The 14,964-nt window shown below is 39.4% G+C and overlaps 2 protein-coding genes across 4 annotated transcripts in view; one reads left to right on the top strand and one right to left on the bottom strand.

Annotated features, from left to right (window-relative positions):
* The window catches only part of LYPLAL1 (lysophospholipase like 1), a 152,220-nt gene that overhangs the window by 134,285 nt on the left and 2,971 nt on the right, over window positions 1-14,964 (top strand). For 2 of the 3 annotated variants that reach the window (XR_009052654.1, XR_009052652.1), the window contains one exon: window positions 2,311-2,706. The gene's annotated coding sequence lies outside the window, so the exon portion shown is untranslated. Of the gene's footprint in view, window positions 1-2,310; window positions 2,707-14,964 lie in introns of those variants that run through there. The other variant, XR_009052653.1, reaches the window with a different exon arrangement.
* The window catches only part of LOC130848861 (histone-lysine N-methyltransferase KMT5B-like), a 90,643-nt gene continuing 85,906 nt past the window's right edge, over window positions 10,228-14,964 (bottom strand). The window contains exon 2 of the mRNA XM_057727240.1: window positions 10,228-10,391. Within this exon, the coding sequence (XP_057583223.1) occupies window positions 10,228-10,391 (164 nt within the window). The remainder of the gene's footprint in view (window positions 10,392-14,964) is intronic.

The following is a 14,964-nucleotide window of genomic DNA, read 5'->3' as shown; positions in this document are numbered from 1 at the left end:
AGAATTTGGAGCATAACAGAAACGCAGTTGATTCTGTTTAGCACATCTAAGTTGTATTTTGTGGAATAACAGGAACTGGCCTAGAACTATTCATGTAGAGAGCATCTTCCCAAGTTCCCCACTTCAGCTTTGAGTCTTAGAATCCTCCTCTCTCTGTAGTATGACTTTCCTTGGTACCATTATGGCCAAGTTTACCGTCACTGGTGTTTATCCACACTAGGACATCTCATACAGCCCCCGCCTAAAATGTATTAGTCATTTAAACACACCTGTCTAAAACGCCACCTCTTGGCTCTCTCATTAGCTCAGTTGATAAATTTATCCAGGCTGATTTTAAAAGTGGGGGCTGCAGCACTGTGATGAATATACTGGCTTCTTTAGATCGACAGATGTTCATAATAGTCAAAAGCGAAGTCTTTCTTGAAGACAGTGAGGTGAATAACGTAGTGAGGTGTAAAAGCCCTCGGGCAGTGATGTTGGAATCCGATAACATTAGGATATACCTAATGGAATGTATTTTCCCTTTCTTGCAAATTATGCTTATGTCTTTCACACTTCTAAGCATTCTTCCAAAAGTGGAGCCAACCAAGGGGAAATTGTTTACTTGAAACTTCTGAGAAATAAAGTTATAGTTTACATAGGTCTTCTCCAAGTTTAAATTATATTATATCTGAGAAAAAACAAATCAGGGGCCTTAGGGTTCCTATGTGTTATTTTTCTTTTCCTCACTGAGACTGTTTTCTGTCCCAGTTGTTCAGAACTCCATTGTTTCTGATCTTTTTGAGCATAGATATATGTTCAAATTAAAAATCAAACACATAAACAGTGAAGCAAGTGAAAAATAGAAAACCTGAAGTTAGCCTCAGTTTTAGATTTTAATGCTACATTCTAAATGCCAATTTGTTTAAGTAATGTTTTTTTCCTTTGATCTTAGGTGTTAAAATAGGAAAGTTCTGCATGAAATTGGCTCCTGGTGTGAAATGCAGGACTTCAGGTTCAAAGATACTAGTGAAATCCAGACCTTGTTTTATTCATTAACTCCTATAAGCAAGTACAACTATTTAGCTAAACAATCCAAGACCTAGCTTGACTGTTTAATGTACACACAGAAGGCTGATTGTCCTTTCCTGAAACACAGAGACTTTTGGGGAAAAGTCACAAAGTACACCTGTGAAAAGCTACAGGTGAAAACACATGGATTAAGGTTTTGTCAGTCATGGAATTGGAGGAGTGCTGAAAAAAAATCTAGGGTAGAATACCTTATGGGGAGGAAAGGAAGTAAGAGAGAGGTAAGTGGGACTCAAACGCTTGTACTGATTGCCTGACAACAGTCCTGCTCTTCAAGATGCTTTATTCTCTTCTGCTAAATAGTTGGCTTTGGGAGAGTTGAGGGGGAAAGGGGCTGAGAAAAACAGGCAGGCAGTGAAGCATCCCTGCCCACCTCTCTGTGCACCATGGGGTTGGCAACAGTTGAAATGGGAAGAGCGCCCCCTGTGTCATGTGGTGTAATGAAATTCCTGCCCACCTCTCTCATGCATAAGGTACCTTGACTCTGGGCTTTGTTACCACTGCTTCAAACACAACGGGTACCAAAGTGACCCATGGACATGGACAACCATGGTTCCCATAGGACTGGCGTGCGTTCAACCATGTGTAACTTAAGCCTCAATAATAACTGAGGCGATTTAGGAAGGATGAGAGCAAAGGCAAAAACAATCATAAGAGCCCTAGAGAAAAGTGCAGTAGATTCCTGCAGTGGCTTTTACCTCTCCCATATAACGCTATTGATGGAAATACATTTTCAGCTTGGGGGAAGAAATATACCTATGCCTGTGAACACACACACAGACACACCCACATACATTCACACAATAATTTTTCAAAGGCTGTCGCGTAAGCCCCCTCACCTTTCTGAACATCTGGTCAAGTTCAGATAAATCAGCCGAGTTTCCAAGAACGCATTAACTGGCCAGCGAGGTGTGCTATCTTTACCACCAACTCTTATTTTATTTTATTATTTCATTTTATTTTATTTTAGTTGTATCATATATATAATTTTTTTTACCACCAGCTCTAAATGTGTGTTTCACACATTCATGCCTTACCCTGCAAAAGAACAGAGTGTGGCCACGTAGTTGTCACCAGGAAATAATCGTCCTGTAAGGGGAATGCGTGCCAGTTTCTAATACTTAATCCTCACTCGTGATTTGTGGGTTTAAGACCATGAATTCTAAGTTTCTTTCTCTCTGGGAGGGATGAGTGTTACCATGGTTTATCCTTCTCTAAGACAAATGCATTGCTCTTTGATAGAACGTTCTGAGATTCCTAGAAGAACTGGGCCAGCTCACCAAACAGAACCTACTCGTTTCATTCTGCAGAAAACTTACCTACCTTGTCAGGTCCACATCTACGCAAAGAAAAAGAAAAAAAGGTAGAGACTCACTTGCTCTCTGTCCTCCCTTCCCCCTCCCCACTCCTGTTTCCTGCATTTAATAAAAGCAGCAGCTAAAATTTAATAGCATTTGGAAAACCCTGAAGCCATCTCCTGGAGTTACATGGCATGTTTTATATTATAGGGCTGGGATTAAGAAAGGAGGGAGGCTAGATTCTGTTCTTGCTCCGAAAACTGGTTTCTCGACATCAGGCTGATACTGATGGTGACTGAAAACAGGATGACGCCAAAAAGTGTGTGTGTGCCTCTGTGTGTGTGTGTGTGTGTGTGTGTGTGTGTGTGTATGTGTTTGAGGGCAGGTTGAAGAGTAGCAAAAACTCAGTAAATGTGATTTTCATTATAATGGCAAAATGATTGGTTTGACATCTCTATATTGTCTTGGGATTCACGTAGTAACGTTCCTAAATACAAGAGAATTTATTTCAGCAACAGTGCTTGGCTTTTTTCAAATGAGGTGTTTTCGAGCTGTGTGACATGTTGTTCATCAGATTTGTTGGTGCACACAAGGGGGTCTGTTCACCAACCTTATTAACCATCGCTGGACTCAGGCTATTTCCTCCGGGAAATACAAAATTTTTTGTTTTCAATAAAACATATGGGCCAAATTAGAAAGTAAATAAACGAATACTTCTCAAGAATCCATGATAACACTTGCCGAGCAGTGGGTCAGGCCAGATTTAATCTAAAATCTTTCTGCTGTGTGTAAATGATTATGTCATAGCATTTGTCTTTAATGACTCACCTCTTTCCAAAGGTTTGACTCATAATGTGTTTCTCGGTTAACCACAAACGCTTGTACTACAAGATTTGTCATATAGATTCACTCACCCCTTAGCCCCACCCCTCCGTTTTTTGCTCTTTGCAATAACATTGTTAAGTCATAGCTCCTGAAAAAAGAAAATTTGAGACATTATCTTAACCACCCTCTGCTTGATATTTTGAAGATTTCCTTGCTAAGAAAAACAACATCCCCCTCGTCTCATGAAGACCATTAGTGCAGGCTTAATAGGAATGGAAATAGCAAAAGCGTATCATCATGGTTTTGTACGTATATGGGGTTGTTCCCTTGGGAATTTCAAAGAGTTCAAGAACATATGAGAAGAATAAAAACAATGGGTTGTAGCTTATAAATGAGTACAAGTCAATGAAGCAACCACATACATGTTTTTTCCTTCATCACTTTGCTTCTCACCTCACCTTCCCCTATGAGAAACACAATGAATTCTGATTTAATTCCGGATGAATGAAGTCAGCCTTCTCCTCAGCTCACTGAGTGCGTATTGCTAATCCACGCAGTTTTAGCAGAGGTGTTGGCTCCCAGTGGTGAGTGTTGCCATCTCTTCGGACTAATCCTGAGTGAAGTTTGGGATTATAGATTTGGGGGGAAATGTAGGAAGTGATGTAATCGTAAAGGTATGTCCATCCAAGATTTTTTTTTTGTAGGTAAAGTAAGAAGTACCTAAATGACGTAATTGGGGAGTTTTAAGGCTTTCTGATTCCCAAATCTCAATCTTACTAACCTGAAATCCCTACTTTGTTTTGTTTTGTTTTATTTGAGGGGGGAGAGTTAAAATAAAAAGGACTTTGTTAAAGACAGAAATAGGTACATGAATTTTTCTTTGCGTTAAGGTGACAATTTCCCAGTTAAAATGCCAGTACTGGCAGGGAATGGTGATATATTAGTTATGCTCCCAGAGATGGCTGGGACCCCAAAATACAAGCCCTTTTTAAGTTGCCCATAGAATCCCAGTAGTAGTTATCACTATACAATATGGTCCCCAACTCCTTTCTGGGTTTTTTTTTTTAATTGAAGTATCATTGATGTACAATATTATATCAGTTATAAGTGCATGATATAGTGATCCACAATTTTTGAAAGGTTATGCTCCATTTATAGTTATTATAAAATATTGGCGATATTCCCCATGTTGTACAATATATCCTTGTAGCTTATTTTATACCTAATAGTTTATACTCTTAATCCCTTACCCCTATATGGCCTCTACCCCCGTCCCTCTCCTCACTGCGAATCACCAGCTGGTTCTATACCTGTGAGTCTGCTTCTTTTTTGTTATGTTCACTAGTTTGCTGTATTTTTTAGACTCCACATATAAGTGATATCATACAGTATTTGTCTTTCTCTGTCTGACTTATTTTACCCTTTCTCAGATTCTTGACTCAAAGTCAGTGGCCTAAACCCCTGTGTTAGATGGAGAATTCCTTTCGCCTGTTAGATCCAAGCAGGTTAGAGGCTTCCTTGGCCTCTTTCCTTTAGCCTGGGCCCACAAATCTTAGACCCTCAAGGTTTTACCACTTTGACAGTGAGAAGAAGTAGAAGGAAGATGAATCTTTGAATAGGTGTCCAGAGGAAGCAGAGTTCCTTGCATCCCCTAAGCTTTCCATGCCAAGTCTGCTTTCCTCTGGGTACCACACTGACTTCCCCACAGGGTTGCAACAGCCTTATCAGAAAAGAAGAAAATTAAGGACTCAGCACAGAACATGTAAAAAGAGAACCAAGACTGAAAGAGGAAGATGCAAAGAAGTTTCCCGTCAGGAAAGCACTGTACACAGCAGCACAAGTTTTCCATAATCCAACACCTTCTGTTGAAGTACTGTCCATTAGCTGGCCTTGCCTAAACCTATATCACTGCCTCCCCTCCCCATTCTTGGATGAGATGGAGTCATGGTTGAGAGATGGAGAAAGGCCTAACACCCTATGCAGGTGTTAGAAAATGCAACTGATCCTACAAAGCTCACTATTATCAATACAGTAAGTCCCCTACATACAAATGAATTCTGTTCCGAGAGTGCGTTCATAAGTCCAATTTGTTGATAAGTTTAACAAAGTAAGCCTATGTACCCAACTAACACAATCGGCTATATAGTACTGTACTGTAATAAGCTCATAATACTTTTCACACAAATAATACATTAAAAAAACAAAAACAAAAAATAAAGAAAACATTTCTAATCTTACAGTGCAGTACCTGGAAAAGTACAGTAGTACAGTACAACAGCTGGCATACAGGGGCTGGCATCGAGTGACCAAGCAAGAAGAGTTACTGACTGGAGGAGGGAGAGGAGGTGGGAGATGGTAGAACTGAAGGATTGTCAGCAATAGGAGACAGAGGGCCGGCTGCAATTTCACTCCCACCTGACGTTGATGACACAAGTTCTGGTTTCTTGCTGGAACCAGATGCGTGTTCCCATCTTTGAAAGTTCAAAACTTGAAGGTTTGTATGTAAAGAACTTACTGTAGTTAATTTGGCCCAAGCAGTCAGCGTGGCTGCAAGTGAATTGTAGAACACCGATTAGGCGAATGGAGACAAGATGGATTTGAAATGGTGAGGCAGTTGAGGTCCTGAAGAAGTGAAGCACATGAAGGTTGGGGAGAAGCTCATATCATCAGGAGGCAATATTGTGCACTGGGTGCTTGGAGGGGTATGGGTACTAACAGTGGATTTCATCTGATTAACGACTTCACTAGACTTGGTGTGACAAATGGGTCTGGGACTCCCAAACACAGAAAATGCAGCCGTCCCCCATTATCCAAAGGGGATACCTTCTTAGACCCCCAGTGGATGCCTGAAACCTCAGATAGTACTGTGAATATATACTATGTTTTTTTCTATACAAGCATTCCAATGACAGTGTTTAATTAATAAATTTGGCACAATAAGAAGTTAACAACAAGACCCAATAATAAAATAGAACAATTACAACGTACACTGTCATAAAAGTTATATGAATTGTTCGCTCTCAAAATATTGTACAAATCTAATGCCATTTCCATCTTAACTAAGCATTTAGTACACACTGTGGCTGTAACTTTTGCAGCTGGAAGTGTGACAGCAAAACTAGCATGAATTTCTTTCACCCTTGTCACAATTTCAGAGAGAGATTACGTTCTTACTGTAGGTTTTAACAATCTCAGCATACGCTTTGTTTTTTCTTTGCTTATTGTCAAGAACTTTCCCCCTTTCACTTCACAGCTTCTCTTTGGTGTATCTAAATTAGCAGCATCACTACACTTGAACTTTGGGGCCATTATTAAGTAAAATAAGTGTTACTTGAACATAAGCACTGAGGTACCGAGACATTTGGTCTGATAAGCGAGGGGCTGCTAATTGACTAATGGGCCAGATACCCTGGACGAAGGGATAATTCAGGCAGCGGGATGGAGCAGGATGGTGAGGTTTCATCACACTACTTGGAAGGGCATGCAGTTTAAAACCTATGAGTTGTTTATTTCTGGAACTTTTCATTTACTATTTTTGGACCATGGTTGACCATGGGTAACTGAAACTGTGGATAAGGGAGGACAACTATAGTCTGTTGATGATATCCATTCTCCTAGGCATAGGGAAAATCAGTTTTTAATCTAGAGACCACACTTCCAGGACTAATATCTTTATATTTCCTCTGGTGTGTATTTATCTATAGGTAGGTGTTTTAAAGATCATGCTTATGCATGACAGGCTTTGCCCTATATGCCTGTCCTCACACTCCACCCAGACAAGCTTTAGCTCTTGCTGTATATTTCTGTGTTTCTTTCTTATCTCCATTCTGGTTCCTGACAGCGGGGGTGGCAGTATTTCACGGATGTCTCTGATCCATCCGGTCTTTTGTAGGCACTCTTTGCCTGCCCAGAAAACTTTCCCTAAGCTGTTTTCTCCATTGTCGTGCCTTCCTAGCTGATCTACCTCTGGTGAAAGATTTTCTTGCTAGCCAATAATATTCATTCAGTCTGGATCTAGTCCTCCTACATTCTGCTTCTCAGCTTCGATAGCATTCTTTTCTCTGTAGACCTGCCATTGTCCTTATCCCTTTGACTACGTGTTGGAAGAATTCTCATTTTCTCCTCATAAACACTTTTGGTTTCTTTTTTTCTCTTGCCTGAGAAGAGTCATCATTCAAAACATAGCTGACATCTCAAAAATCCCCTTTTGTATTTGATAAGGAAATAAATTATGATGCACTATACACATCCTTATAAAATGAACCAGCCTTTACTCGGGGTGCAATTCCTATAGAAATCGAGCCACATTAAGAAACGTCAACCAAAATGGTACCCCGTGTTGACTCAGTGCCAGCATCATCATTTGCCAACACCAGAAGTATTCCTTGTTACTTTCTTCTTTCCACTATTCCAAGTTTGAATACTTGGGATTGACTGGAATTACAAAACCATTTCTATGTTGTATGGTTTTTATTCATTGATAGGCATCTTCTTTTCTATCTTATTTGCAATTAATTTTTTTTCTTACTACTAATACGTTTTATTTCTTTATATTATGTATATTTTTATATGTTACCTCAAATCCTGTTTGCAACAAGGCAGAAGTTATTTGGTAAGCTTATCAAGGTAAACACTCTTTTATTCTCCTTTTTTTCCTATGCCTTTCTATGGTTCAACATTTTCTTTTCAGTCTTGATTTTCAGTCTTACCATCACCATAACCTATAATGGGAGTAAATAAATCTAGGTACTGGTTCCAATTCCACGCTTAGCAGCTGTCACCCCAGAAAGTTTCTTAATTATACTTACTTAAATTAGAACTGTTCTTACTTACAATGGAGACAATGTGACAAATAGATAAAATCATGAATATGAAAGGTCGTAGCATAATTTGTCATCCATACTATATCCTCAATAAATCCTACTTGATTCAGATATCATAAAATATGATTGTCACCATCATGACCTAATTTTTGTCCAGGACGAAGTAATGACAATGCATATCTTTCGAGCAGGACTTCTGAGAAACCTATTCTTTCTGGCTTAAACATTTTGCCCTGGTCCCAAGTGTGAGGCCATTAATCAAAATGTACGTAAACATTTTTAGATGAGGCCAACGATGCTTTAATTAAAACCCTTTTCTCCTTGAGTGAATGAAGCATTCTCAACAGCCACCTATTTTGCCTTTTTATTGTGTATTTCCCCAAGGACATGACTTGGTTCTCCCTGGAATGTGTAGTCAGCCTTCATTGTAAGCAGGCCACCCATTTTTCCCCAACCAACTCCGATAATGCTTAATGGAAGTGGGAGGAAGGGATTGGTGTCACAGGGAAATTCAAAGTCCAGACTTCTCCCTCTCCATCGGCTATGAGAGCACATAATAAGAACTTGAGCTTCAAAGGCTTTGCCTACCACAGGAAACTGCAGAACCTGTGGTATTCAAGTGGGCTAACTATCTCCTCCCAAAGCATTCCTGGTAATCTCCTCTTCACCCTCACTCCCTCTGATTTATTACTGTATCTTTTGACCTTCTCTCTCTCTTCATAAAAAGCATTAAGTTGCCATTATATAACACAGGCCAGCAGATAAATGTTAAAATTTACTGGAGGCCCCCACTTGGGAATGGACTTACAGATCTCTCGGGCACAAAATGCCACGAAAGCATGTGGGATTTGAAATCCTTCAGTCGTGTGAGGAGAAATAACAAAGGGACCAAGTCCTAAGAGAAAAATTAAACTTTCCACAGACAGAAAATAGCTGCATTTTAAGTAACCACTTTAAAGACATGACTGCTGTTTTGGCAAAAGCTAGTAAGCCACACAAAATTAATTTCATGTTTCATTGACATTACTTTCAGGAATTTCATGTTGACATAACCTATAGAGTAAGGGTGAGATACTGCAGACAATATATTTAAGGCTGCTACACCAACACAAAATATTTCAAATCTGAACAGAGACCCAACTTTGTAAAATATTCATGTCCTGAGTAAAAAATGAATGAAACTGTATTTTTTTAACATCAGTAGTTTAAATGCTAATTGCTTCTAGTGCAAATGTTTAAATCAAATTGTGAATTCTTTCCGTGGCTCCCTTGCTGAATGTAAGATACATCTCAACCTATTTCTAATTTTGTCTTCCATATAAACTTTTACATGATTGATATGTTAGAAATATCAATTAATGTGATTAAGTTGTATGCCAAGTTAACAAGAAGTCACCTTTGAACACACACTTCTGAATACATTCAGTGAAATAGTTGCTTTTCTAAGAAACAGAATGTTTTTGCTTACTTAACCGGGGAGGGGAAGAGAGGTTGCTGGCTTTGGCCACTGCTGTCTATGTTTTCCCTAACAGCTGTATGTCCCCATTCTTTGCATTAGCATCTGTCACCATGCAGCCGTGATCCAAGTGCTGAGAAGACCATTGCATGAAAAAAGTTCTCTTTGGCTCTGAGGCAACAGGCATGTCTTTATAATGCAGTTTCTGTTTCTAGCTCTTGGCTTCCGAAACTTCTCAGAGTCACATATTAGCTATTGGCACTAGTCAGGTCAGCGTTACTGCTATTGCAATCGTTCTTAGCTAGTTTCCATCATCTAAAGGTATGCATCAGCACATTCATGAAGAGTTATTTTCATCCTCTTGGCTTGCAATTTGTACCCTTTCAAGTATACCAGAAAGCCAAGGATTCATTTAGTCTGGCAGAATTTGGAGACCACTAGGTAATATAGGAAGCTCAGCATTGGCTAGGTGATTGGAGTTCTTTGACGTTATGATTTCCACATTTCAGAGTAACAACCATTGCTTGAAGCCATGGGAAGATTTTCCTCTGGTGTTTCAGGCTTGCCATGTGTATTCACCAATTATTGCTGAAATAACGCTGCATAATGAGCCAGCCCAAACTCAGTGCCTTCACACGATGGTTCCTCTTGCTCACACATCTACTAGTCAGCTGGGGGTCAGCTGGTCTAAATGAGTCTCCATCAGGCACAGCTCCAATTTCCAGGTTGGATCTGGGTCTGCTCCAAGTGTCTGTCATCATCCGACTGGTAGACTACCGCGTTTATCTGATGGCAATGGCAGAGGTATAAAGGCGGCAACTGCAAACACACAGAACTGGCAGCTGTCACTTGTGCCCATATTCCACCAGCCAAACTGAGCCAACCGGCTGAAGCCAAAGTCAAGGGCTGGGACGGTGCAACCTGCTTTTAGTGAGGAGAACGACAAAGTCACATGACAAAGGGCTGGACACAGTGAGGGGTTAAGTCCAGGGGCCGACAAGCCAATCTACCACACCATCCAATGTCAAGGAAGACGTGCAGGTCAGTGTATGGCCATATTTAAGGTGTTAATCATGGCACATTTGAGAGGTACAATTCCCTTAGCAACAAAGGCCATGCAGCATCTTTCACTTGGACTTCAACTTTAGCTTGCTATCATGCTAGAGTCTCACAGCCTCTGAGGACTTACTAAGGTATCTCAAAATGGAACTCTTATTCTTTGTTGGTTAATACAAGATTACATAGAATGTGGATGTCAGTGGTATCTCTAGCCTTAGGCTAACTAATATAGAAAAGAGAATTTTGTAGATATGTGTACGTTTCTTGAGGGGAAAGACTGATGCTGTGCCAGTTTGGAAAACTGTGCCAGTAAGAAAAGTGGCAGCTTCTGCTCCCTCTTTCTTGGAACCCAGATGCCATTCAAGCAGTCAGGGTACCCTACTGCTGCACACTGGGTACCCCATGTGGCTACACACTGATCTGCATGCCTTCCTTGACATTGGATGGTGTGGTAGATTGGCTTGCTGGCCCCAGGACTTAACCCCTCGCTGTGTCCAGCCCTTTGTCATATGACTTTATCATTCTCCTCACTAAAAGCAGGTTGTACTTTCCCAGCCCTTGACTTTGGGTTCGGCTGATTGACTTGATTTGGCCAGTGGAATATGGGCACAAGTGACAGACACCCCATAGAAAGACCACGTTTGAAGGGGTGGGGTAGTGTTGTGGGATAAAGGAGATGCTACATGGAGAATAGTAAGGGAACCCAGCCAACAGCAAGAGCCTGGACCCAGACATATCACCCTAGTTGAGTTGGCTCAGCCAGCTCCCAGCTGTTCAAACCACCCGAGCTGACCTGTCATATACATGAGTGAAGAAACCACCTTGGCTGTTCCATCCCCAGCAAATATTGCGTAAAGAGGGGATAAGCTATTCCTGTTGTGCCTCATCTAAATTCCTGATCCACAGAATTGTGAGAAATAACAACCGTGTTATGGTTTTAAGCCACTAGGTTTTGAGGTAGTTTGTTAGGAAGCAAAAGACAATTGAAGCAGCGATCTTCATGAGAATTGCTCCAAAAGATGAAATTCTTATTTGGCCCTTGTCACTTTGTGCCATTTTGGACACTCTTTCTAAGGAACATGGCATTTTTATCAGAGAGAATGCCAGTGACAGTAAAAAGACTAATTTCTTGCTATTGATTGAGCTTGGAAAGGGAAGAGCTAGTTTATTCTTTTGCAACGAAATGTTCTTTAATTTTGAGGCCTAAAACCTACAGCTGGATTACTTAAAGGGAGTGATTCAATAAATTAATGTATTAGTTGGTTTTCTGCCAGAAAATTAAGCCGTGTTCAAAAAATCAGCACTTATTGAAGGCTCTAGAGTAGATTTCATTTCCTGCTCATTTGAGCTGTTGGTAGAATTAAGTATATTATGTTGTAGGATCGAGAACCAGGTTTTTTTGCTGGCTGTAAACTAAGGGCTACTCCCAGCTTCTAGAGGAAATTTGAATTCCTTGGTTCCTTGCCCCATCCTTCAGCAATGGCAGGTCACATCTCTCTCACACTTCAAATCTCTCCTTCTTCTACTTCTGTCTCATTTTCTGACCTACTTCCATCCTCCCTCTTCTGCTTTTTCTTTTAGGAGCTCAGATGATCAGATTGGGCCTACCTGGATAATCTAGCTTAATTTCTGTATGTTAAGGTCAACTGATTAGTAACCTTAATTGCATCTGCAACATTAATGCCCCTTTGCTATACAACATAACATAGTCACAGGTTCTGGGATTGAGGACATAGATGTATTTAGGCATCTGTTATTGTGTCTACTATAGCAAGACATCTGCCTCAGTTAATTGCAAAACATCTGCCTCAGTTGATTTGAAGAATTTCCTTTCACATCATGGTCTGTGTAAATGGCACTCAGGAGTTGTGTAATGTGCAGCCTGTGTGGCCATATGCTGCAGCTCTTCGATGCATAGTAGGGGAAAGGTGAGGGAGATTACATGCCCAGGGCTCTGTTTCTGTGTCAGGGATCCTCCTTGACTTAAACTTAAACTGGCAAGTTACTACCTTCCTCTTATTCCATTCCAGATGAAAAGCATTTCTCTTTTCATCTCCTTTCTTTATTAACCCAAGAGGAAGATTTTCTCTTAAACATAAACAAACAAAGGGAGTTTTTAAAGGAAATATTTATAACAGGAATAAAATTTATTTTTAATTTCAGAAAGAAAAATTGTAAGATGGATTATTTATCAAGGAAATAATGGGCATCTGCACAGGTCCTTCAGCTCATTCTCAAGCCTGGCTACACTCACATATTCCGAACGCATTCTAGCTCTGCGCACTAAACTGTTTCTAGCTGTCCAGCTGAGTCAGCCTTTCTCATGGGTCACCAGTTACATATTACTCCGCCCAGGAAACAGCTGCCATCTTGTCCTCTTCCAGTTATGATAACATTACTCATGACTATTAATTACCTCACAATCTTGTTATGAAGCCATAAGTTTGACTTGAGGAAGATTGATATAGTGCAATATCTGGCAACTTTATTTATGTGGTGGAAATGGTTTTCAAGGATATCTAATGTATGAAGCCCAATTACTTTAAAAGCACAAATGGAGCTTCTATGATTTTGTTATTAATTCAGACTCCCCTTTGACTGTCTTTGTAACTCCTGAAACTCCATTACAGAATCCTAAAGCTTCTTCGAACTCAGTGTTGAAAACATTAGCATAGTGAAAAGATCATTGGAATGAGAGACAGAATACATTTCTCAATTTTATCAGCCTTGTAACCTTGAGCAGTGTTTTCATCTCTGAGTTTCTCTTCTCATCTAAGTGAGAGTAAGATCTTTTCCTACCAGTTCATAGGACTGTGATGAGGATCAGTCTCATCTCCTGCTGCATTTCTGCTCCCCATTTTCTATTTTAATATTCAAATGATGTAAGATTGTTTGCTTTTTCCTATTTTTATGACCCTATATCATTGATCAAGAGTTCTTCCATGTCTAGAATGAGTTGTTCCTTCTTCTTTCAGTGATATTTCTATTCTTCTGACATAAATGACACCTCATTTGTGAAGCATTCTGGCCCACTCATAATGAAGAGATTTTGTGCCTGTGTTCTTTATGATCTGTGTTCACATGATATTTTGTATGGAAAACAATTATATATGTCTGAGTTTCCATAAACTCAAAGAAATGTCAAGTTGTTATCATTTATATTTGGTATTTAATAGGTTCCCAATAATTGTTTTTTGAATGAATGAATCAAAAACTAAATAGGCAAGGTATTTATTATTGTTATGCTGGCTATCTCTGTGTGAAGACTGTGTTTTCGCCCTCTATGTACTTTGCCTTAGGCTCCCAGCCTTTTGCACGTTGACCTACAGTACTCCACTCACACAGAAGCATTGGTGGTGATATGGAAGGACCAGAAACGTTAATAAGAGAAAAGCAATTTGTATATTTCATACCAAACTTTTCAAAATTCCCACTACATTTGTGTGTTCTCCCAGATGTCTCTTTCCTTTACATTTGCTAGTGGTTCTTCTTCAACACATCTCACCTTCATCCAAATCCACTTATCAAAATATTTCTTCCGTATATAGAAAGCTCTCATAAGTCAAATCTGATTTTCTCCATTAAACTCTGTTTTAACATTAAGGAAAACTAATCACAATCATATTTTTGATTAGTTTAGTTCTTGTATTTTCTCCTTCAGCTCTAGTTTCAATTACTACCTATGTCTAAATTTGTGTATGTATATCTTAGAATATCCTGAGTCACTTCTATTGATACCATCCTCTCCTATTCACACCCATTGCTTTAAGTTACCAGTTCTATATATTTCATACTTCCTAAGGTAAAAACTGCTGAATTATTTATTAAGGTAATTACAAAAGTGAAAGATCCAGGGAACCCTTCACAAAGTCACCATATTCCGTGTCTTGGAATAGAAGATTTTCTTATTTACATATAAATAATTTGTCCGGCATATATCTTCACACACATCACCTTTAGGTTTCCTTTTAACTGGTCTGAGAAAAAGCACCAGAATTTATAAGAAATAAAAAGTGATATTTAGTTGAAAGCAGTAATTTTGGTAATAGAACAAAGTTCTTTGTATTGTGGTCCTGCTAATTTTTGGTGTAAAATTACAAAATTTTTCCTTATTATGCTTTGAACCCCAGGCATTTAGATGCATTTGTGCTATGGCATAGAATTTAAAATAGGTGCACTGAGAACTAAAAACTCAACTTTTCTCTGGAACCCCCTCCCCCTTGTAAAAATAATTTATTAACTTATTAATTTACATATTTTCTCATTCACTTGTATTTTTATCACTAAATATCCATTAAACATTTTAATGTGCCTGAATTGTGCCACCACCAGATATACAGTTGCCAATAAGCAGGTTTCTTGATATTAGAAAGCTTGTATCCCACTGAGGGAGACACATGTACACCAAATAAACAACCAGTAAGTGTGGATCCTA

This window comes from Hippopotamus amphibius, chromosome 3, assembly GCF_030028045.1.
Source record: "Hippopotamus amphibius kiboko isolate mHipAmp2 chromosome 3, mHipAmp2.hap2, whole genome shotgun sequence".
NCBI lineage: Eukaryota > Metazoa > Chordata > Mammalia > Artiodactyla > Hippopotamidae > Hippopotamus > Hippopotamus amphibius.
This window is presented reverse-complemented; position numbering and strand designations above follow the sequence as displayed.